Source organism: Rattus norvegicus, chromosome 8 (assembly GCF_036323735.1).
Source record: "Rattus norvegicus strain BN/NHsdMcwi chromosome 8, GRCr8, whole genome shotgun sequence".
NCBI classification, from domain to species: domain Eukaryota; kingdom Metazoa; phylum Chordata; class Mammalia; order Rodentia; family Muridae; genus Rattus; species Rattus norvegicus.
Window position 1 is genome coordinate 69,746,095 of NC_086026.1, and position 24,261 is coordinate 69,770,355.

At 46.1% G+C, this 24,261-nt stretch overlaps 1 protein-coding gene across 1 annotated transcript in view; it reads right to left on the reverse strand.

Annotated features, from left to right (window-relative positions):
• Positions 1-24,261, reverse strand: part of Thsd4 (thrombospondin type 1 domain containing 4) — a 599,748-nt gene that overhangs the window by 465,698 nt on the left and 109,789 nt on the right. Inside the window, exon 5 of the mRNA XM_039082429.2 lies at positions 5,807-6,254. Within this exon, the coding sequence (XP_038938357.1) occupies positions 5,807-6,254 (448 nt within the window). The remainder of the gene's footprint in view (positions 1-5,806; positions 6,255-24,261) is intronic.

Sequence of the window (24,261 nt, forward strand, 5' to 3'; positions counted from 1 at the left end):
CTAAGAGAAGATGCCAGGGAAAGACAGATACCTTAGTCACAGGTGTCTTGATGGGTTAATATATCCAGCAAATACTAATATAGACCAGAAGCAGATGGTAGAAAAGATTATTTAACTCCATCTTCTAAGGCACCAGAAGTTTGGTTTTCCCATCTCTGTTAGCATTCCCTCATTTAAAAAAACAAAACAAAACAAAACAAAACCTACCTTTTAAGTCTAGGGCAGTGGTTCTCAAATTGTGGATCATGACCCCTTTGGGGGTCAAACCTCTGTTTCACAGGGGCATGTATCAGATACCCTGCATAGCAGGCATTTACATTATGATTCATAACAGTAGCAAAATTATAGTTACTAAGTAGCAAGGAAATAATTTTATGGTTGTGGGGTTACCACGACACGAGGAACTGTATTCAAGGGTCAGAGCATTAGGAAATTTCAAGACCACTGCTGTTGGGCCTGAATGAGCTTTCCTGTAGAAGACACACACGGCTGCTGACTTGACTTCTGGTCTTAGCCGTAGCCAACAAGGACAGGGCAACTGATGAATCAGAGATACCTCTGTATCAGGGCTGTGTCTTCAATTCTGAAGGTGAGCTTTCTCCTTGCTGAGGAAGGCTTAGCTCTCTGGGAAGATTTCCTATTCTCCACAGAGGTTTCCAAACTGCCTGCTCCGTGTCCTCAGCATGGAGGAGGGAGTCTAGGCCTCACTGCTTCTTTAACCCACTGTACTCTATCCAAGCCCAGTAATGACCACCTCCTTAACCTGTCCACACAGGGGCTGGGGAGTGGTTCAATGGTCCAATGCCTGCCGCTGGGTTTGACCTTTCCATACCCAGAATTCAGCCCGAGAGGGAGAGATTATACTGTTCTCCAATTCATGGGAGCCAAGAGAGAGTTTAAGTGGCTCTCCACTCAGGTTAAGCTCCCCTTGCAAAGCCACCTTCGTGGGTACTATCCCTACTGTCTTGTAAGTTAAATTTCTAGTTAAACCAGTTAGCTTGCTTACTTTAAAGGAAAGCAAACAGCAACAGGGTCTCTGTGGATCTTTAGTGAGCAGTCTGAGCTGGCCTTGGACTCACTGTCCTGCCTTACTGGTCCAGGTACTAGGACTATAGGCATGCAGAGTAACTTAAGCTAATTTCTGACTTCCACGCTCTGCATAAAATGTTTCAATCAAATGCATCTAAAAAGCCAAGCATGGCCCACATCATGTTGCTATATTTTGATCTGTTAAAAGGTACATTCTGATAAAAGGTTTCCAATTATTCCTAGTAGGAATGGGGATGGGAAGGTGGACTTCAACCACCTGGCAGGTTCCTGAAACCCCAGCACAATCCTGCCTGCTTCTCCCTGTCCCTAGCTAAGCCTTTCTTTGACCTTACAAGCTCTTTTTGCCTTTGCTGGTCATTTTATAAACTAGCTTAACCACACCCTACTCAGTAGAGTCTTCCCCAAACCAGGGTCCCCACTCTGTGCTCCCAGAATTCCCCCTGCTTTGCCAAGTATTATAGCACCATATAAAATGACAGACAAGTACTTGCAAACAGGCCTCTCCCTGCATCACTTTAGAGCCAGCAATTCTCAACCTGTGAGTCTGGACCTTCTTGGCAAACCTCTATCTCCAAAAATATTTACATTATGATTCATAACGGTAGCAAATTTACAGTTATAAAGTAGCAAAGAAAATAATTTTATGGTTGGGGGTCATGGCAACATGAGGAACTATTTTAAAGGGTCACAGCATTAGAAAGGCTGAGAGCCACTGTTTTAGTGCATTATGCTGTGGAGGGAGGAGCCATGAGCAGAAATGAGACAGGGTTCTGATTTATATAAGCCTGCAAAATACTTGTCTCTAATCCAGCCTCCTCAGAGTCATCACCATACATCTCAGCCGAGCCGCTTACTGTTGTAGGAATCTTCGAACCAGCGGGGATCCATCAAAAACCGAAAAAAGATAAACTGAACATAAGTTTAAGGATGGAGTTGAGAAACTGGTGTTTGCAGTGTGTGCTAGATCGATTATATCCCCCTTCTTTCTCTTCTCCCAGATAACAGCCAGAAGAGAAAAGGTACATGCCTATTTTATTTCATCTTCGGAAAGGGTCTAAGCGCTAACCTACATTTCTTTGTTAGTTTGGGTAATATTTTCCATAATACTGTCCTGTGGCATTTTCCTCCTGGATTAGGATAATCTGTATAATTTAGGGATGCATTTCATCTCTTCATGTTGGGATCAGGGAGGGTATGGAGACGTCTAGATGGCATTCTTGGCTAGGATGTGAAGACTGCTGTCCTTAGAAAAGTCTTTTTACAAAGGTGGTCCATGGCTGAAATCAGGAACTTAGGCTTCAGGACAGTGTTCTTCACTCTCTAATGGCACACATAACCACCAGGACTCGAGTGTTTCTGTAAACAACCAGTTTACGAAAGGCCATGCCTCCTAATAGACCCCTCCCTGGGCTGAGTATATTCGGAACACCAGAGTCTCCAGTACAGGACAGAGCCAAATGTCCTGTGCCGAAGAGGTTTCATTCCATATTTCCTGTTGTTGCGATCTTTTACACAGTGCATGCCACTGTCCTGGGCATGGGCCCTGACTGTACTTATGGAGAATTGCCATCTCCCATGGGTCCTGCTATTTTTTGCCTCTCTTCTTTTTATAAGCTCTGGACTTCTTGTGATTTGCACCACACTGCACGAATACTTAAAAACTTCCGTATTTGAGGCGTCCCCGAAGGCCAATCCTGGGTTATGATGATCTCCTGGGAGGCTTCACGAGATTCACGGTATACTCATACTCTTAGCTTATTATGCTGTGAATATACAAGGAAAACCTGGAAAAGAGAATGGCACAGGGGACCAAGGCCAAAGACAGCCAAGCACTGGGTCCCAAGAGTCCTCTCTGCTGGAATCTCATCCTAGGCCCTCTCTTGATGAATTGTTGAGAGACGCAGGGATTTTCTGCTGGAGACTCGTTTCTCTGTGCTGAGACTTTTTCTCGTGGCCATTCTCTGCTTAGTTACAAAATTCCAGACTCCCAACGGAAAGCCTCCACACATTCATTCTGGCTCCCAGGGAAGCTATGGTTTCCACTTGCCATTGGCAACATAGAGTGTGTACTTTAAAAATGCAAGTCAAGAGGCCAAAGGACCAGAGAGATGACTTTCTGTACCATTCCTAACTTGTTCTGTTTGTGTTTTGTGTTTGTCTTGTTTTTCTCTATTTTGGTTTGTTTTGTGTTTTGGAGACATGGTCTTTCTGTGTTGCCCTCGCTATGTCTCCAACTCATCGAGGATCAGTCTGCCTCTGCCTTCCAAGTGCTGAGATTCAAGATATATGTTACCATTTCTGGCCCTAGACCCCTATTTTTCAAATAGTAACTAGATAATAAATCGATTTGCATGGGGCTGAACATATGGCTCACATGTCAAGACCACTTGCTGTCCTTCCAGACCCAAGTTCAAATTCTAGTATATTTTTCAGATGGTTTCCAGCTCCAGTTCTCATTCTCTCTCTCTCTCTCTCTCTCTCTCTCTCTCTCTCTCTCTCTCTCTCCCACTCACTCTCTCTCTCTCTCTCTCTCTCTCTCTCTCACACACACACACACACACACACACACACACACATGCAAATCAGATGAAAAAGATTACGTGAGTGGTGGTTCCACACTTACTCCCAGCATCCTCTATCTTTTCTTTTTTCTTTAGGGGTTACTTTGATCTCAAAATTACAAGACATACTTGTCAGTGGGAGAATATGTATGAATTTACCAAAGAATTGGTTTCACTTTAATAGAACAGCAATGGTTATTCAAAACAAGAGCCACATCTGATCCTGTAGGCAAGTAACTCCTTACTCTTTCAATTCACAAAACATTTTTAGGCAACATCTCATTTGATCCTCTTAACAACGCTATAAAGTAGATTTGACTTTTTTTCTTTTTCATTTCAGAGGACCAAATGTAGAGCCTCGTGCATGCTAGCCAAATGATCTACCACAGAGCTTCATTCCCAGCCCAGTAGACAATGGGACTTTCATCTTTCATGGCCCGGAATTCATTGCAATTTGGCTGGCTGGCTAGCTCTGGCTTTAGAAAAATGAGTGCTTTATAGAAACGAATAATCCCTACAATCTCACCGTGGAGGAACAGGCTAAAAGGCAAAGCAGGCGTTAGGAGGAATTATTAAGATCACAAATTAAGTCACTTCTATGGACTCCATAGCAGGAAATAGATTTTTAATGAGGAAATTGGAGCTAATATGTACCAGCTGTACTGTTACCCACGGACGAGTATTAAGGCAGATTAAATTATTAATGAAAACTGTAGCAGCTTAGAAACTTAACCTCTTCACAGTCCCTCCTCCTTTCCCTTCTCTCCCCGTCCCTCCATTGCTGTTAGAAACGGCATCTGGTCACACACACTTCATAACTGCTTGCTTTTCTATCCAGGAGTGGTGGGTCTTCCTAAGTTGTTGAACTTTGCAAGTGTGAAATGGAGAGGGGAACACATTCATTAAGTTAAAGCAGGAGATTAGAGGAGGCAGGAAAAGAAGCACATGCAAGGCCTGGCTCAAGGTGAGTTACTGATAAAAGCAAAGACTACTGAGATGCAGGAAGAAGAAAGGACCAACAAATACCTGTGAGCTAATCTCCAGAGCCGGTATTCAGATGATCTACAGGAAGACTGCTATTCAAATTCTCAATTTCCTGAAATACTCCTACTCAAATGAGAAAGTAATTGCTGCCCAGAGCACTCCACACACATCTCCCATCCCCACTATCCTGGTTCTCTAAGATGGCACTCTTCATGATCTCTCCAGTTTCTCCTGTCGTAGTGCATAACCTGAGGTGTTTGCCCTATGGAGTAGCAAGGAGCCTCCAAGAAAATTGCTAGGTGGCTCCTCCCCAAACACCTACTTCCTTGGCAGCCAAACTGCACTTGACCCATGAGCAAGAAGAAATATTGTTGGGGCTGAGGAGATGGGTCATTTGGTAAAGTGCTTGCTGCAAAAGGGTATGATGGTGTGTGTCTGCGATCCCAGCATTGTGGAGACAAAAACAGGAGGATTCTTGGAGCTTGCAGGTCAGCTAAAATAGCTGAGTCAATGAGCTCCACATTCAAGACCTTGCCTCAAAAATTAAGGAGGGGCTGGAGACATGGACCAGCAGTAGCGCATATACTGCTCATTCAGAAGACGCAGATTCAGCTCCCAGCACCCACATCAGACAGCTCACAACCACCTGAAACTCTAGTTCCAAGGGATCCAATATCCTTTTCTGGCCTCCATGCTCCTGCATCCACATGATATACATATATGCACAGAGGCCCACACATATACACGGAAATAGAAATAAATAAGTATTTAACAAAACAAGAAAAATAAGTTATAGATAAGGCAGAAAGTGAGTGAGAAGACACCTGACATTGGCCTGTGCCCTATGCATGCCTGTGCACACATACAAAAACAACACAATTACTTTGGACATGAGCCACTGAGAATTTGGAAGTTGTTATCCCGAAATGGCTAATTGGTAATATCACTGTTACAGGACTGTTGATGTGACTCCATTAGTTATGTATACTTTCTTTTTTAAAGCATTAGCTTTACACAAACACACACACACACACACACACACACACACACGTAACACATATGGGTGAATACATGGAAGAAGAAGAGAGGGAAAAGATAGAAAAGGTCTGTTGACCTGATCCCCCTCAGTCTTCCAGGTAGTAGGTACCAACTGACCAGAAATTAAGAAAAACAGCTGCCTCCAAACCCAGTCTGAGGTGCTGGGTACTCACATTGGTGTTGCACAGTTTGTACTGCCGATAGGCCCCGATGCAGGAGATTGCTGTTGATCGCAGATGCTGAGAGAAGGCCTGAGATGTCCCGTGGGGCCTAGCACCATTGTTGCTGCTCAATTCCGGGCTGTGGAAGAGACTTGAAGCTGCAGGGTAGTTTTGATCGTGAGTCAAGGGCAGCTGGTAGATAGAGGCCTCGGAAGGTGGCAGTCCAGAACGAGGGCCACTGTCACTCTGGTAGAGAGGTCTGTTGTGAGAGAAGTGGTGGGTTGGTGGCCTGTAGCCCTGCTTAGAAGCAGATGCCTCCTGGGACCTGGAGGGTCTGGATGAAGGCCTTTGTCTCCGAAGCCTCTGTGGAGTATGTGTGGTATCCGTCTGCAGTGGTAAGATGTAGGGAGCCTTCCCATAGCCATACTTGCCAGGGCCAATGGGACCTCGGGTCCTGCTCCTAAAAACAAGCACAGAACAAAGACCAACGGAGTCATGTGAATTGCATACCAACTCAAGGGCTCTGAACCCAGGGCTCAGAAGAGACAGCATGGAAGCCAAGGCGGAGGCTCCCTAGACACTAGAGGAGAATGGTGGTGGAAGTCAATGGCTGGACGACCTGCAGGCAATGTGAATGGTTAGAAGCAAGGCTGGAATCACAACTATGGTCAGTGCAAGCACCAGGGAGCTTGGCCATTTCTGCAGGTCATAGGGAGCTACTAGGGGTTTCTGAAACCAGTAAAGATAGAATTGCAATTTCAGAAACAATTACTTTCCCATTCACTTTCCCCCCATAATGTGTTGTTGTTGTTGTTGTTGTTGTTGTTTTCTCACTCAGCCGTGTCTGATATTCCACGTGATCTCCAAGATCATGCATGCACAGACAAAGAGCACCCTTGGGTAAGTGGAGCTTAGCCTGAGCTATGACATTCTACCACAGTCCTGAGACCAAGACCGGAGAGGTTAAGCAGTTGCCTACCATTCCATCATTCTCAAGAAAACCCATGCTAGCAATAAGTCTTCCCCATGCTGCCATCAGTCTCTAGATTTTCTTTAAAGATCTACCACTTTCCGAGACTCGGTAAAAATCACATATGAAGTGGTTATGCTCATAAATGTTAACCACTGCATTTATCAAAGCCAAGTGCCCTGATCTGAATAATTTTCCCATTTTTACAATGTAAATACTCCCACCTTGGTCAGCTTCATGCCTCTGGTGGCAGATACAGTCATTTCAAGTGAGCAGGTTAAAAAGCAACAGAACTCAAGATGTAGCTCACTGGTACATCCTCTACATGCACAAGGCTTGGTTTCCACCTCTGTACCAGTGCCAAAAAGAAAAAGCAAAAACAGGCCCAGAACTCCACTGCCTGTCAATTTATTAGCATTTGTTTATATTATTATCATTTATTTTTATTTGCATGGGAGAGTGCAGAAGAGGGCATGGGATCCTCTGGAGCTGCAGTTACAGGAGGTTGTAAGCTGCCAGGCTTGAGCACTAGGAACTAACCCCAGGTCTTCTGCAAGAAAAGCGCACCCCCTCCGGCCCCTGGCCCATCTGTTTATTATGCAACTGCTGTTGACAAAGCACAGAGCTAGGAATGGGACAAAAAAACAAAAGTGAACCAGGAATGTGTTCCAGGACCCCAACCTCACAAACGAAAGCAACGCAGGCTAGGGAAAGAACATTAGGTACAACCCACCTAGTTGTGTCTGGGGAATTCTGAGCCAACAGGAAACACACAGTACAAGGGGTCTGAGAGGATGTCCTGGCCATTGGTCTAAGAGTATGGAAGCCCAGCTCTCAGTGCTCTGTAGAAGGACTCAAGCCATCGACTGTTACTTATTTGCGAAATGACGAAGCTGAATTAAATGACCGCCAAGGTTGCTCCAACTCTAAAATTATATGCTTTCATAATAATTAATTCTACATTTATGTAAAACTGGAAATGTGCCCAAGGGTTTCTACAGGATGGCCCCCTTAAAATAAGCACATTAAAATAGCAATCAAGGTGAAACATTGATTTCTACCCTCCTGGGGAAATTCTTTCTCCACTCTATATAACCGTGAATATAAAACTTAACAGAGCACAACTAATTATTAACATCTTTATCACTAATTGCACCTCCATTCTTGGCTGATACGGTTCTGAATTAAACTAAGCTGCAGCATTTATTCTACCTTCAGGCATTTCTCAATTAATCTTGGCAACACTTGGGGCTCAGTTAATGGTGGAGGCTTTAACAGATGCTATTAAGAAGTTAGGCTGAGAATACATATATGAGTTGGACCCAATTTGCCTTTTTCTTTCTTGTGGCAGGCCAGGTAAAATGAATGACATCATCAGAAGGCAAAAGAAGGAATTTTTGGTGTGTGTGTGTTTTTAAGTTCTGAAAGCTTACCAAGAATGAAATCCAGCCTCAGAGTAAGTGCTCAGTGGAGACTTGAGTTGAAGGGAATGGAGAAGCCCAGACAACTGGAGTAGGCCATCTCACAGTTACTGGTGCCTGAGACCTTGCTGGGATGCAGGGTTTGGATTGCAGAGGTGGCTTGTTTAGTTGGTCAAGTACTTGCTGTGCAAGCACGAGGAGCTCAGTTGATCCCTCCAGAACCCACAGGAAAAAATGCTGACCTGATGGCCAGCTGGTCTAGCTAACCCAGGGAGCTCCAGCTGAGACTTTATCTCAAAATTAATTAATTAATTAATTAATTAAAATAAGGTAGTGAATCATCAAGGAAGACGCCTGAGATTGACCTCCAACCTCTCCTGGTGGGTTCAGGGTGGGATCCACAAGAATTCACCAGTAGCTTTAAAATGAAAGCTTTATTTTCTGAGCACTCAGGGAGGCGGCCAGTTTGAGATCTGAACCACATTCCTGAAGGGAGGTTGTACGACATTTTTATAGAATGAGAACACAAAGCAAAGGGGATCAGGGTAGGCAGTTGCATTGACCAATCATATTTTGACACAAGGAATTAAGCAAGGAAGTCAACATTGGTAACTGGGCCTTGTCCAGGCCACCTGGTTCCAGAGACCTTGAATCAGCTCTTGAAGTCAGGTCCCCTCCTGGACTCTGGCCTGGAGTTTTGGAATGATAAGGGAGCAAAGGGGTGGGCAAGTAGCACTCAGTCAATTAACTAGGACCACATTAATGAGTGTATGCCTTAGTTTAGATAACAGGATAATAGCATCTTCCCTCTTAATGTCCTTTACTGGTTAGCAGACAAACATGAGACATCTGAAGAAGCAGGACAGGAGTGGGGTTCCAGGGACTGGGAACATGAACTCAGTTTTGATCCAGATAGATAGCAAGGTGGAAGCCGTTCCTGAGATGGCTGGACTCATAAAATCACCTCCGAACACTACACACATAGGCATGCATACACACACACAAACACACACACACACACACACACACACACACACACACACTGCACATACACACATACACACCATATCTATATCTTTAAATATGTCTATATATTTATTTTATATATATAGAGAGGGGGGCGTTGTTTGGAGGTCTGGGACAGAGCCTCAATCTCTCTGGAGATTCCAATGCTGCTGGTCCACAGACCCAGAGCTTTGAAGAACACAGTCTCAGAACAGAATTGAACTCCGAAGCAAAGAGGTCAAAATTCCAGATCAGAAATGACTGGGTTTAGTGAAGGAAAGATAATAATGGCATCCAAACAAACAAAACTATCCCTCTGCAACCTGTGGACTGCATGAAAAGGCCTGCTTGCCTGGGCACAGACTGCCCTGCTGTCACTTGCTCAGCACACACTGATGAAGCCACACCTGCTTGATAACACTGTGGGCGGCAGAAAAAGAAGCTGCTGGGATGGGTGACTAGGAAAGCACCTTCCCCCAAACAGACCCTTACCTCAAGGGTAATACACATTTACAAACGTCTAGCTGTGGGGCGGGAGAGGGTGGGAGGGTAGCTCTTTCCTATACTCTAAAACGACTGGAAATCTCCTGAAACAACCACACCTTTGAAAAGACAAAGACATGAAATCATTAAATGTTAATTTAATCCTGATAAACAGACTACAGAAAATGAGCAAGCAAGCCAGACACGATTGTAAAGCAATTAGATTTCTGAGTCCTTGACTCCCAACTCGTGGGTGAGCAACAGAGTCATCCCCACTTGGCTGAGACAGCGTTTGTTTTCCTTGTGACCCATCAGAGCAAACAATCCTGGTGGTTCATGGTGGCCTCTTCCTCACCAAGACAGAGACCATCTGGCCACTTGCAGGGGGCCTCCACAGAATGGGATAAATTTACAGAGTTGTCACAATAAGCACAGATGTGTCCCAGGGGCCCCATGTGGCTGTTTAACCCTTCTAGGAGAGCATGCGGTAGCTGCCCTGGGGAATAGATTGGCTTATTCTTAAGCTTTGTCTCCCAGAACCAGGCTGTGGAATTTTACTTTAGGAGCGCCACTTGACGCAATTTTGGCTAACTGCTGAAAGTTAGGCAATGTGCTGGTTAGTTTTAACTGTTAATTCCACGCATTTAGAGTAACCTGTAGTCACCTGGGAAGAGAATTAAATAGGTTGAATTGGCCTGTAGGCAGGCTTTGTTAGCTGATATAGGAAGACCCAGCCCACTGTGGGTGGCACCATCCCTTAAGCTGGGCCCTGAAAGTATGTAAGAGTGGAAAGGGCTGGCTAAGAGCAGGCAAGCAGGCAGCATGGATACACTATTTTTATCTGCTCTGGGAAGGAAACATTCCTACCTGGACATCCCCATAATAATGATCCAGCACCTGGAACTGTAAGCCAAATAAACCCTTCCCTCCTGTGTGGCTTTCAGTCAGGGCCTTTGTGAAACACATGAAACTGCAACAGGCAATGAGGCTGAAAAGTTCAGAGTTAAGGGATGTGAGAGTCTAAGACACACCCTGAAGCCAAGAGCCATGAGTTTGAACCTCAGCTCTGCCACTGGTGGAGAAGAGGCCAGAGGACGAGCTTAGGAGCTTTGAATAAGTTACTTGATCTTTGTGCCTCAGTTTCTCCAAGTGGGGTCAGAATTAGGTTCCTGCTCAGTGAATGACTAAGATGTGACATTTCTGGAGATACTCTCCAGGCTGGCAAGTGACAGCTGGAGCCATTGGTGGTGGTGTTTATATGTGACATGCTGTGAATCTCTGCCTCCTCCAGCTCCAGGGCTAAACCCAAACTCATTTATGAAGATAGCATCACAGTTTGGTCATCCTGACTACACCACAGCCCTGAGCATCAACCCCCAATTCCTGCCTCTAGGCTAGTCTGTGGGATACAAGTAAATCTCTTAGAGTGTGTGTGTGTGTGTGTGTGTGTGTGTGTGTGTGTATGTGTGATCACAATAGGCTTGTGATTTGTCAGGTTTGAAGGAGGCCTTATTTTGAAACTGCGACAAGCCCTCTGGTGTCACCCATGCAGCAGTTTGAGGGCTATACTTTAGCAGTGGCTCCTAGACATTGCCACACACATGTAGAACCAGCACACCCCAGTCTGGGCTCAGCATCATAGACTAATGTCCTTCTAGTTCTTCATAGCCTCCCTCTCAGTGACCATCAATTCACCTGGAACACCTGTTACAATAGATCGTGAGGCTCTACCTGCTATGTCGACCTGGGCCTGAGAATCTGTATTTCCACAATCCCAGAGAGATGCTGTTACTCTTTGTCTGAGGACCACTCTCTGAGGACTGCTTGTTCGGTCTACGGCACCCCAGCCCAGACGTGACCTGCCTCTTGCACGTGCTCCTCTTCTCTGCCTCTTTGGCTTGGCCACCACGATGCCTACTGCGTCTAGGCTCTGGATAGACCAGCGCTGTTGCTATCCCCACAGGTTCTGCACAGGCTTCCCAGCCTTGGTCTGTATTGTTTTCTCCTCTCATGTTGCCTTCCCAGCATGGAAACAGAAAGGCATACCTAGCTTCTACCGAAGTTCTCAGCAACATTCAGCCTGATCCAAACTCCAAAGCACTCTTCCACAGAAAACATGCCCTTCTCTGGTCTCCCATTGGACCCCATGAGCTGTCAGAGTACAGCCATCTTTTCTTATGTGTGCTTGTATTTCTGCCTGAGTCTCTAGAAACAGGCTCCCTGGGGACTAGGTCTCATTTGTCAATATTTCCGTAGCCTACCAGAATGACTAGTACATAATGGCTGTTCACTTCCACTAACTAACCACTGACAGGCTAGAGAGATGGCTCAGAGATGGAGCACACTGGCTGCTCTGGCCGAGGATGTGGGTTCAATTCCCACCATGCACATCATAGGGGCTCACAACCTTCTATAATTCCAGTCCTGGGAGATCTGGCCTCTGGACACCGCACACACAAGCATGAGGATCCTACTTCGTTCCTCGGAGCCCACGTTTAAACAGCTTGGCACAGTGACATGGGTTTGAAATCCCGACACTGTGGAAGCAGAGATAGGCAGATCCCTAGGGCTTGCTGACCAGCTGGCCTAGTCTACTTGTGAGTTCCATGCTAGTGAGAAACTCTGTTTTAAAAAAAAATTAAAAAGATGTGTGCCAACTAAGAAATAATACCCAAGTCACGTCCATGAGCATCTGCACACACATGAACATGCAAGTGCACACACATGCATTTTTTTAAAGGAGTGAAGAATATGAAGTTCCAATCTGTGCGTGCCCATCTAAGCTTAACAGCCACCCAGGCAAGGCTGACAGCCACTTGTAAGTGATAGAGGGTTTGCCACCGCTTAGCTGTCAGCATAGGGGAGAACAGGCCGTGGGGACTGTTTATGTTTCTTCTATGCTCCCTGTTTATTTCCATTCTCTTTCCCCCTAAAGCTCAGCCAGGTCCCTGCAAGAGGCCCAGCCCCTCAGCTGTGCTAACATGAACCACATTCAAGGACCCAACATCCCAGAGAGCAACAGCCCTTGTGACTGCCAGCCTCAGAAGGAGCCTGAGAGCTGAGAGGGGTGTGGACTGTACAGAGGGGCCACCTAAGAGCCCTATTGCCCAGCATGTGCCAACATCTCCTTGCTAGGCTGTTCTGGGGGAGGTCCAGGGTTTTCCACAGTCAGAGAAGTGACATTACTTGTGCTCAGTTGAGCTGCTAGAAGAAATAAGTCTTTCCCTCAGAGACTATGGCAAGGATGCTTGGGGTCAGAAGGACCATATCCCCAGAGAGAGCAGACTGCCATTAGGTTGGATGAATTCCCTGTGCCAGATTCTGTTGAAAACATGGCCCATTCTGTATCTAATGGATAATGCCCATGGGGTTAGAAGGACTCTTTCCTACCACATTCTAACTCTGCACTGTTCTCTATCAAGCAAAAACACTTGCCAAGCCAGTGGTTTGTGGCCTAGTCTTGGCATCAAATTCCCGCCTGAGGAGGTGTGATGCTATGTATTGTACACCCCATGTACAGAGTTGCTGCGTCTGAAAGTTGCCCTCTATTCTTGGCTCGAGATACACATGGGCATCTTCCTGCTCTCTCCTCCTTCCTCGAGGTCCTTGAAGCTAGGTGAAGCAGGAGGAAACTGGGATTTGCAATGAAGACCGCCACTCCTAGTTCATCAGTAAGACCAAATGTTATCTCTTAAAAAGACTTTCAGTGCTGTGGTAAAATAGCGCCTTCTGGGCATGGAAGCACTCATGAGCTCACAGCAGCTGTGGGCTCTCTACACAAAACCTGTGCAACATCAAGCCAGTCAACACTCCAGTGTGGGTGGAGGAAGGGTACAGGAAACCCCAGCCCTAGCTGCAAGACAGTGATAGTTGATGGCTGCTGGCTGAGAGGGACAGTCCTTTTCCTTTGGGGGTGTGGCCTCTAGTAGGTGCTATGCTAGTGAATGGTCTACACCCATGCACATACAGGTAGCTCCAATTAGGCCCAGTGATTATAAAGAAAAAAACAAATGGACTATGAAGTTAGGTGGGGGAGGGGGGCTTCCAGGCTATCTGGAGGACTTGGAGGGTTGAGAGAATCAAAACACTGTATACATGCCTGAAATCCTCGGAGAACAGATAAATACAATCTAAAAACGAAAACCGTTCTGAGGGTTCTTAGGGATTAGGACTATAGCTCAGATGGCAGACAGCTTGCTTAGCCACACGCAAAGCCCTGCGTACTTTCTCAAGTACTGCAGAAACTACGAGTGGTGGCACACACCTATAACCTCAGCACTTGAGAGGTGGAGGAAGGAAGGTGAGGAGTTCAAAGTCATCTCCAGCTACATAGTGAATCTGAGGCCAGCCTGGGCTACAAGATATCTCAAACAAAATATAAGTAAAAAGATGTGTGAACACACACACACACACACACACACACACACGACAGTAGGAACTAGCCCTAACAGCTGTTCTCAGTGCTGGCAGATGTGCAAGAAATAAGGGTTTAAGGACCCCTATGGCAATCTGAACCTGCAGCACCCCTGGTACTCTAGCAGGAACGTAGCAGGAAGGATGGTCTAAGGAGTCCGTATGCACATCTCTTTCCCAGAGCTCATTTCCAGAATGACATTGAGGACTGCAATATCAGAGAAGAGCTAAGCATCATTACAAATTGGCCATGGTGGCATATGCCTATAAACTCAGCACTTATGAGGCTGTGACAGGAGGATGACTGGAAGTTCAAGGCCAGCCTGTGCTACAATAGCAAGTTCCAGGACAACCTGTGCTACCATGTACCATCCTATTGAAACAAAGTAACATTATCACAAGGGGAAAGGAATCTTCAGGTGTGGACTGTGAAGAATCAACCTCCAGGCTGCAGAAGGCAGAAGCACAGATTATACTCTGGGCAACGGAGAGGAGTTAGAGCCTAGGATCATCCTTCCTTCCAGCATGAGTCAGTCTGTGTAGCAGTCAGACAAGAGAGGAACTGAGAGACAACAGAGATCAGTCAGATGCCGCAGCTCTGGGTGAGTACAGTGAGAACCATATGCTTTGTGGAAAGTCTGTTAGTAGCATGGCAGCTGGTTAGGTCACGGCAATAAGTCATGTTGCTACTCAAACTGTGATTGTGGATCATAAACCTGAAGCACAGTGTATATGCCCTTCAACAGGGGAATCCAGAGTCAGCTAAGTTATAGCGCATTCAGACTCTGGAGGAAGACGGTTAAAGGACAAGCCAGGTGCACATACATAGATGTAACAATGTAACAAGCGCTCCAAAATATGGAAAAGTGAAAGGAAACCAAACTGACACATACAGCAAGTGAATGTATGCCCAGGTTACATTTCAGAACGAATAAAAACAACTTGGAAAACTGGAGAGATGACTAAGCAGTCATCTTGCCCAGACTGCTCTTCCTGAGGACCTGGGTTTGATTCCCACCAACCACATGGCAGCTAACAAGCAGGTGGAATGTCAGTCCCAGGGAATCGGATGCCATCTTCTGACTTCCCTGGGTACTCCAAGCACATGGTTCATACATGCAGGCAAAACACTCGTACCTATAAAATAATAATTAAAAATCACTTAGATGGAACACTGGTTTCTTTTGGGCACCAAGCCTAAGAGGATGGAGCAGAGGCAGACACACTTGAGTTCCTCCTCTTTTGTACTGCCATTGCCTCCTCACACCACACACACATGCACATGCACATACATGTGCACACACAAAAGGCCTTTCAATTATGAACATAATATGCATATCCTGAGTTGTTTTGCATCGAGTCTATTAAATCCAACCATTCGTATCAACATGCCCTCAGGAGCAGAAGCAAATGTCTCCTGGCAGAACAGTCCCAATGCAGTGTCAAAGAGAGAATTCAGTGAGGAATCTTAGTCCTTATACATGCAGATGCTTCAGGAAGGGACATAAAATACCCACTTTGGTACATACTGGATGCCCCAAAAGCTGGAGCAGGTATGATCAGGAGTCAAATGTTCTTCTGAAATATCTGTCCACAGCAGAGGGAGGTACTCCAGGGAGATCCTACATCATCAAATCTCATACCTAGATAAGGTTTCTTAGAATTCAACCTCTCTATAGAAAGAACAGTTCGGACTGTAAAATGCCCATTTCTCTATTTTCAGAGAAGACAAGCATGACCAGTCATAGTCCCTGCATGGCTAGAACCAACCCATCTACCAAATACTCAGTTTAGGAGCCTCTTGCGCTTTTGATTTTTCCCACATTGACCTGGTCGTAGTCATTACCCTCTATGTACGACATCTTTATGGGAGCTGAGGATATGACTCAGTCAATAAAATGTTTGCCTTTCAAGTGTCATAACCTGAGTGTGGTCCTCAGAACCCATGAGAAATCAGCATGCTGGCCAGACAGTATAGTTAAGCTCCAAACTCTGAAGATTCTGTGTCAATTTTTTTTTAAAGTGGATATCTCATCTCAGGTAGACTTGCATAAAATGCATGTGGACCTTGCATTGCACATACTCACAAATAAGATAAATAAATAAACAAGCCCTTTCTGTGGCTCACTTCTGGCTAGAGAACAAAGTTCAATTCCAGAGGAGTTTAGGTTTATAGTTATCTGACACCCTCCATCACACGTCCTAAATCTTCTTGGTCTACTCTCTAGTCTTCCATTCCTCCTGTATCCTGAACCCCAACAGCCATTGACCTCAACAGGTCCCCAACAACCTGACTCATTTGGAATACTGCCTCACTGACACACCCGCGCACTGCTGCAAGCTTTTAGACCCAACATGAGCATGGGTTCCTGCTCTGCTTTGTCCCGTTATGAATGCCCTCGCTAGGCAGCCTGCACATCCTTCTTGGCTGTGGCATTAACACTCTGACTGGGCAGTGTTAAGTCAAGATTCAGCTTCCTTATACACCTTTAGCTTCTGCAGGGCCAGGCTCACCCATAGCTAATCCATGTGTGTATAATCCCGAGCTAGGCCCATGTCTGACACTGAAGCACACTTGCTGAAATAACACGAGTGAGAGGCAGAGAGCTTAAATGTTTGCATTTCTAACCAATGGGCCGGTAAAGCCCACAGCTCTAGACTAATTCACAGAGACCAAAAGGCTCTGAGTTTTAATAAAGCAGCCCCAGGTACCCAGGTGGGAATCAAAGAGAGCTAGCAAAATTAGACTGGTAGCCAGTGACTGCCTAGAAATTTCTCACAGCTCCCAAATTAAAGGGAGGAAGTTAAGAGGAAATAGAACCAAGGAAGAGAAATGCATGTATTCCAAGACTGTAATCTGAAGCAGGGCAGGAGGAAGTATGTGGCTGAGGACTGGAAGAGCCTTATTTTCCCTGAAGCTCCCTGTTTCTTTCGCACCCCCTGCCAAAGGGGGGAAAAGATCATATGCAGCCAGAGTTCAAAGAGGCTTTGAGCAAATGGTTTGGGTTGAGTGCAGATGCCCTTTTAGAAGTTCAGAAGGCTGCAGCGCCGGCCAGGGTGGGCCTCAGCAATAAATTATTTGGTGTCTACAGAAGATAAGAAGCAAAACTCCAGCCACTCGGTGAAGCAAAAATTCAGATGATGAAAACCACAGCTTTCCTGGCTGACTACTATGTAGCAAAGCCATGCTGAGGGTTTGATCAGGCTGCCTCTGTTCCCCATGACTAGCTAAGGTGAAGGATAAAAGACAGAGTGAGAGTCCACTGAAAGGCTTGCTCTGAGCGTGCATATGTACATGAAAGAGGGAACTCCCTCCCCCAGTGCTCTCTGCAGGAGGGGAGGGGCACTGGCTGGTGGTGGGGGCGTTTCACTAAGGTAAAAGGAAGCCGTTATAGGTGCATTGGGTGATGTTCTCAGAAGTGAGGAGCCAAGAGATCCAGACTGCAAAGGAGGATGAAAGGCGGCTTTAGAGTGACTCCCTGTTCAATTTTTTATTATAAGAGTTTATTTATATTTATGTGTATGCATGCTTGCCTCGATATGTGTGTGCATGGCACAAATGTATTGGTGCCTGAAAAGGATAGAACAGGTCACTGGAGAGCCTGGAGCTGGAGTTACAGACACTGGTGAGCCACTGAAAGTGGGTGCTGAGGCCTGAACTAAAGTCCCCTGGAAGAGCAACAAGCACTCTTTAGCTGCTGAGCAGCTCTCCAGCCCCGGCATAAGGAAGCCAAGCTTTAAGAAAGCCTTATCCTCGGCCCATCCACTGCCTGCTTCATGGATGAAGTTCATACGGTGATGCTCACACAGTACCACTCTCTGAACCTTCAGAACAGACCCAGTCCTCCTGAGAATAAGCCCTGGAGGAGACTTTGACTCCAGGCATTGTCTACAAGCATCTGCTTCTTCAGAATCATATGCAAAATCAGCCATGTGCCTAAGAGCAAGTTATGCACTACTCACTGGTGCTGTGTACCTGGATAACCCTGGGCTCCAGGGTATGCACACAAAAAAATGTGTCACAGAAAAAGGGAATAAAGACAAGCAAATGAGCATTAGAGGAAACCGGTTCCCACACAGCAGAACAGTCAGTGGTCAAGCATCAGTAAAGATGGCACTTAGAGCCAAGCAAGTTACTCATCACACAAGGGGACCTGGGAGTGCATGTTGTGTCCTGCCACTGGGGAAATGACTTGGATCTGAGGAAGATATCCTTCAGGATTTTCAAAAGCAAGAAATAGAAGTAGATGTCTGAGAGAGAGACATTCACGCAAAAATGGTTTCCACGTTCTATGTTCTGCTAAGCAAGGCATCCCTGAGGGTGGTACAAGGGGGATAAGGGTTTGACTGGCACAGAGGTGTTTACATGGAATGCAGACAGAGCCCGGCTATTCTATCCAGCATGTACAACATCTATATCTGGCTGTTGTACGGACTCAGTGAAACTGCTCTTAGGAAGTGCTGAGCTCAAGGTGTGGCCGGGATGGCTACTCCCTAGTGGTGGTTCTGTCAGGACCGCACTGCACTGAAGGTTAAAGACAGAGCCTCTGACTTCCTCCATGTCAAGCACGCACTGAGAGCTGCGGAATGACTTTGCATAGAAGAACAGTGAATGCATTCATTCCTCCAGTATGAGTAAGAGAAGCCCTCTCGGGAGTCCAAGCTGCTGCCAGCGTGGGCTGTAATCCGAGCCCCACTGGCTCTGGGGACCACAGGGGTTTAAGGGGAACTGAATGGGATTACCTATAGGGCAAAGGGCCTGGCCAGAGCAGATGCTGAGTGAATGCTGGCTCCTAACCTCTCTCCCCTGGGACCCCTCACGGTGCCCCTTGCCCCAGCAGCTGACCCTCTACAGGCTGAGAAAAAAAAAATCTTAAGATTTATTTTCTGCAAGCTCTGCTGAATTCATTAACACAACAATGATAATGATTCTAACATGAATTATGGGTTCTGAGCATCTTTTATGAGATGGGCTCATAGCACAAGAAATGCTATTTCTGTTGGATTCTGGATGTCTCTGAGTTTGTATCTCTCTCTCTCTCTCTCTCTCTCTCTCTCTCTCTCTCTCATTCTGTGTGTGTGTATCTATCTGTCTCCTCCTCCTCTTGCTCCTTTTTCTTCCTCCTCCCCCTCTTCTTCCTCCCCTCTTCCTCCTCCCCCTCTTCCTCTTATTACTCCCCTTCCTCCTCTTCTTGCTCCTCCCCTTCCTCTTCTTGCTCCTCCCCTTCTCTTCTTGCTCCTCCCCTTCCTTCTCGTCTCTCATGCTCCTCTTGCTCCTCCTCTTCCTCTTCCTCTTCTTGCTCTTCCTCTTCTTCTCTTCTTCTTCCTCCCCCTCTTATTACTCCCCTTTCTCCTCTTCTTGCTCCTCTTGCTACTCCTCCTCTTGCTCCTCCTCCTCCTGCTCTCCTCCCCCTCTTCCTCCTTCGTTTCTTTCAGTCAGGATCTCTTTCTGCCCCAGGACTGCCAGGCTAAGCTGGCTCACCACCAATCCCCGGAGATCCTCCCATCTCTGCTTCCCAGCAATTCAATGAGAAGTGCTCACCACCACACCTAGTGGTTTTCCATGCGTCCCGAGGACAGCACCCAAAACCTCATGCTTGCAAGGCAAGCACTTCACCAGCTGAGCCATCTCCAAGCTCCTCACACCACTTTCTCTGTGTCAAATTACCATAGATCACATCACCTTTTTCTTCATTAGAAATATGAAAAAAATCACACATAATAATGCACTTTCTTTGCATTAAAGGGCTTCCTTTAACGTAAGGCTATATCTCTTACCCTAAGTTTAGCAAGATGCAGAAGTTCTTCCTAGAATTTTATCTGTTCTCTAAAAATATTTAGCATTGTAATTTAAATAATATGTGCGATATTCAAATAGCCATCCTGTCAAACACCTGCTAGTGTCTCATATATGTCACCGCCATTTAGCCATCACACAAATAGTGAAATAGCTTCTCTCTCTCTCTTTTTTTTTTTTTTAGATGAGGAAGCTGACGCGGTGTGACATTAAACAGTCTGCTAGGCTGGTTACTCTGTGTGCACAAATATCACTTATGATATTAATGAATGCTACCGATTGGATGATTAATAAGCTCTTCAGGAGCAAAAGCAACTGCAGTCGGTATAGTCTTTAAATGCCAGGTTCACACTTGGAAGATGATGGACTCTGCTATATTCACTGAGGATGACACGTCCGCCCATTGCTGCAGCATCCGTAGGGCCCACGAGGACCAGGTGCTTCTACAAGGAAAGGCTCATGAGAGGCTGAAGGAAATACTTTGTGTCTGGAAGGCAGCCCTAGGAATAAACAGAAGGTTCTGTAGGGCATGGTCTGGCCTGGACCAGGCTTCTAGCATAGAGCCAGGGAACAGAAGGGACCTCAGTAGTTAAGAACAGGAGCTTTAGATTGGGGATTTAACTGAGTTAGTAATATGCCTGTCTTACAAGCTCAAGGACCTAGATCTGAGTCCTGGAATCATATTAAAAACAAACCAACAAAGGAATAACAGCTCCCCCCGCCCACTATGCAAAAGGCATAGTGTTCGTAATCCTAATGTTGGGAAAGCAGAGACAAAGGGATATCTTGGGCTTGCTGGTCAGGCAGACTAGCCACACTTGGCTGTTCCCAATGAAACAGCAGATGGCACCTGAGGAACGGCAACAAGGTTGTCCTCAGGCCTCTGCATACACAGCCCCTACTACACACATACTAAAGTACCTGAACATGAACACATGTGCATGCACACATGCGCACACACACAGACACACAGACACACACGCACATATACATGCTCACGTGCACACTCTAGGACTTAGGGACTGTCATTTGTCTATCTAAGCATTCCACGCTTATACTATAACTAGGACAGTGTACACTCAAGCACTGTGGCGTGAAGCCAGAGCCTTAGATGGTGAGTTGACTTCCTTAGTCACTCTGGCAAACTCCCACAAAATCCGCAAATACCCTCATAGCCCCGGACATGATGTTCAAAGTCAGCATTGCTCACTGAAAGACCTTGATCCCTCTGGCCTGCAATCCTGTGCCATGTGGTGTCTGCAGTAAAGGACACATAACAGTGGTTATATAAGAGTCTATCGCCTACTGGCATAGCCATCTTGGTTTGTGTAATAGACTCTACAATGTCCACACAGCAACAAATTCCTAAAAACACATTTTCTATAATACATCCCTACTACTATGTAACCCATAACTATCCATTTTTTTAAAAAAAAAAATCTCTTCCAGCTCCTGGTAACTGCCAGCAGCCCTCTTAGCTTGTGACCACATCCCTTCAGCCTCCAGGAGCAGCGTCCTCAACTTCTATTCTGCCTCCACATGACCCTGTCCCCTGCTTATGATATCGCTATCCACCCATTCTTATAAGAACACTCAGGACTGCATTTAAGTCCCTTCTCCCACCGTCCTTCCCTTTCCTTCTCACCCCCCCCTCTTGCTGGTCCCTTTTCCCACTTAAATGTAGCATCCGCTTTGATGTCACAAGTATTCTGTTACCCTCCCTTCCCCCACCATTACAATAGATTCAACTCTGCTATGGTCAGAGGCTATCGCCATATATGTATGAAAATGTCATAATAAAACCCATTGCTTTGTATGCTGACATAAAAATTAATTTTAAAATGGAAATTAAGAAGACTACCTGGGTAATCTGGGATCATCTCCCCATCCCAAGATGCTTAACTTCACATCTGCCAAGACCCTTTTCTAGATAAGAAAGCATTTAGAGACTCCAGGGGCTATGGCCGATATCCTTGGCAGTAGGAGAAGAGGGTTATCCAGGCTCCCATGCAGGGTAAACTGTCCCTCTATAGGAATTGTTCTGCTTCTTGTTGTTAATGGAGATGTGTGCAGAGGAGAGCCTGTCAGGGTCGGAAGAAAGCAAGGACCTAGGAAGCCTGGGGCTGCCAGGATGGCTGTGAGCACTTCATTTCAAGATCCAAAGAAGTCTGAGCAATACAGTAACTCCAACAGCCACCCTCCATGCCTCTCCCATGGCGATGCCACCTGCAGTCACAACTGTGGGGTCTGCAGTGGGAAGAGCAGGTTCCCAGAGGTCAGACTCTGGCATTCAAGTCCCACCCTGCCCTGCACAATAGCAAGACAGTGTGGACATCTTTAACTCAGCTCAGTGTCTCTGAGTAACACAGAGGACGGAGTTTCATCTCTATGACGGATTGAACAGTGTGCACAGGCTCCTGCAGGTGGGACCAGGGAAGGAAACACTAGCCACTCACATAGGAAATTCTCCTCCATCCTTAATGAAGGCAATTGAGGCCACCATTAGGAGTGCCCTGAAGCTCCAGGGTTCTGTATTCCAAGCCAGGATCTCCACCCTCTGGATCGTACATATTGCAGGCAGGCTTTTTCCACGGCCTGCTGTATCTCTCTCCTTGAATGGCTTGGAGAGGGTTCAGCACAGCATTCTTCACAGCAAATGTGATCTTTGCTCTGATAACTAATGGAATACTTCTGACACTTAACGAAATGCCAAGAGGAGTGAACAAGGGGCTCTTTGGAGGTTTGGCTGAGATCAGAGTAACTCAAGCTTCAAAATCTGGCTCCAATCTCCCCTAACCTACAGGCAGAAATGTACATACAGAGGAGCCTAGCCTTAATAGACCGTGGGTGAGGCCTAGGGTTTCCCATCCAGAACTAAAGCACATTAAACCGCTTATCTGCTTAGCATCCACAGGTGACTTCTTGTCAAACAGCTCAGGACCACGCGGTATCCCTGACTCAGAAGGGAAAGAAGCAATCTTTACTGGAAGAGGAAGAAAAACAATAACAAAACCAAAACACCAAGTTGGCATTGTAAACATATGTACCTATTTTTTTCCTTACCTACCTGGCAGGGCCAAAGATTTTTTTTTCCCCAAAAAGAAACACAAACAGAGCATTAGATTTCTCTTTTCCTTACTACATGGTTTCTGGAAATACTCCCCCTAGCCTCACCCCACCCAGGTACCATGTAACAAAACTCCCCAGGTATCTACAGAGGGCCAGGAAACCAGAGTGCCACTCTGTGGAGTTGAGCTAACAGAGTGTCTTCCTCTCTAACATGAAGGGATCCCTGAGCTGCAGGAGCCCCCAGGACAGAAATAACATATTAGCCCAGAGCTAATGATGAGAAAAATGTGAATGGCTTACAACAGAGAAGGTTGAAAGGAAGGCCTGAAGAACTAGTAATTGCTCCCTGCAGCCAGGACTGGATCAGGGGAGGGGGAAATGGATGAAGAAAACCTGTGATGGAGGCACGGTCCTGCCTGTCCTTCTTGAAAACTAATGAATTCTGAAGGCAAATACACAACACACACTCACGCACATGGGAGCGCGCACACATGGACACTCACGTGAGTGTTTGCACACACATACACGGAGGGGGGAGGCGTAGGGAGGGGTTCAATAGTTAAGAGCACTTGCTCTCCTAGAGGATCCAAGTTCAGTTCCTATCACCATGTCCAGTGACTATAACTCCAACTCCAGGGTTTTCTCTTCTGGCCTTGGCAAGCCCTCCTACACATGTGGCACACACACAGACATACTCTCATACACATTAATAGTAAATCTTTTAAAAATGCACATACATTAATACGCAAGCTCATGCACACAGATGCAGACTTACGTATGTAAAGCACGCTTGAACACATACATACAAGAAGTCCCAGAACAACTCCCAAAGACTATCTGCTTCATGATATTAAAATAGTTGTACCATGTTGCTTTGAGAGGAACTTTTACAGCTGTTACCTCATTGACACCCCCGTTATGTGCCTGTGTGGTGGACGGAGGACATGTAATTAGCCATGTTTTATAGATTACATTAAGCAATTCCCCTAGGTCTTGCCATTAGCCCATGATGAATCTGAGACAGGAAGTGGGGCCTAATGACTCCCAGCTCCAGGACCTTCCACTAAGTAAGAAATGGGAGTCCCTCTAATGCAAAAAGGCTAAAGCCCTCTGGGAGTCCAGTGGAAGTGAGCAACACTTAAGGAAAGACCATGAGAGGAGATAGAAGTCCAAACATTTGGCTTTAAGTAACTGTAAAATCAGTGCATAGAGAGGAGAAAAAGGAACTGGCGGATGTTCCAGAAGAATGCTGAAAGCGTGCCGGTGAGCTGAATAGACACCGTCTCTTCCTGGTATGGAAAGCAGTGCG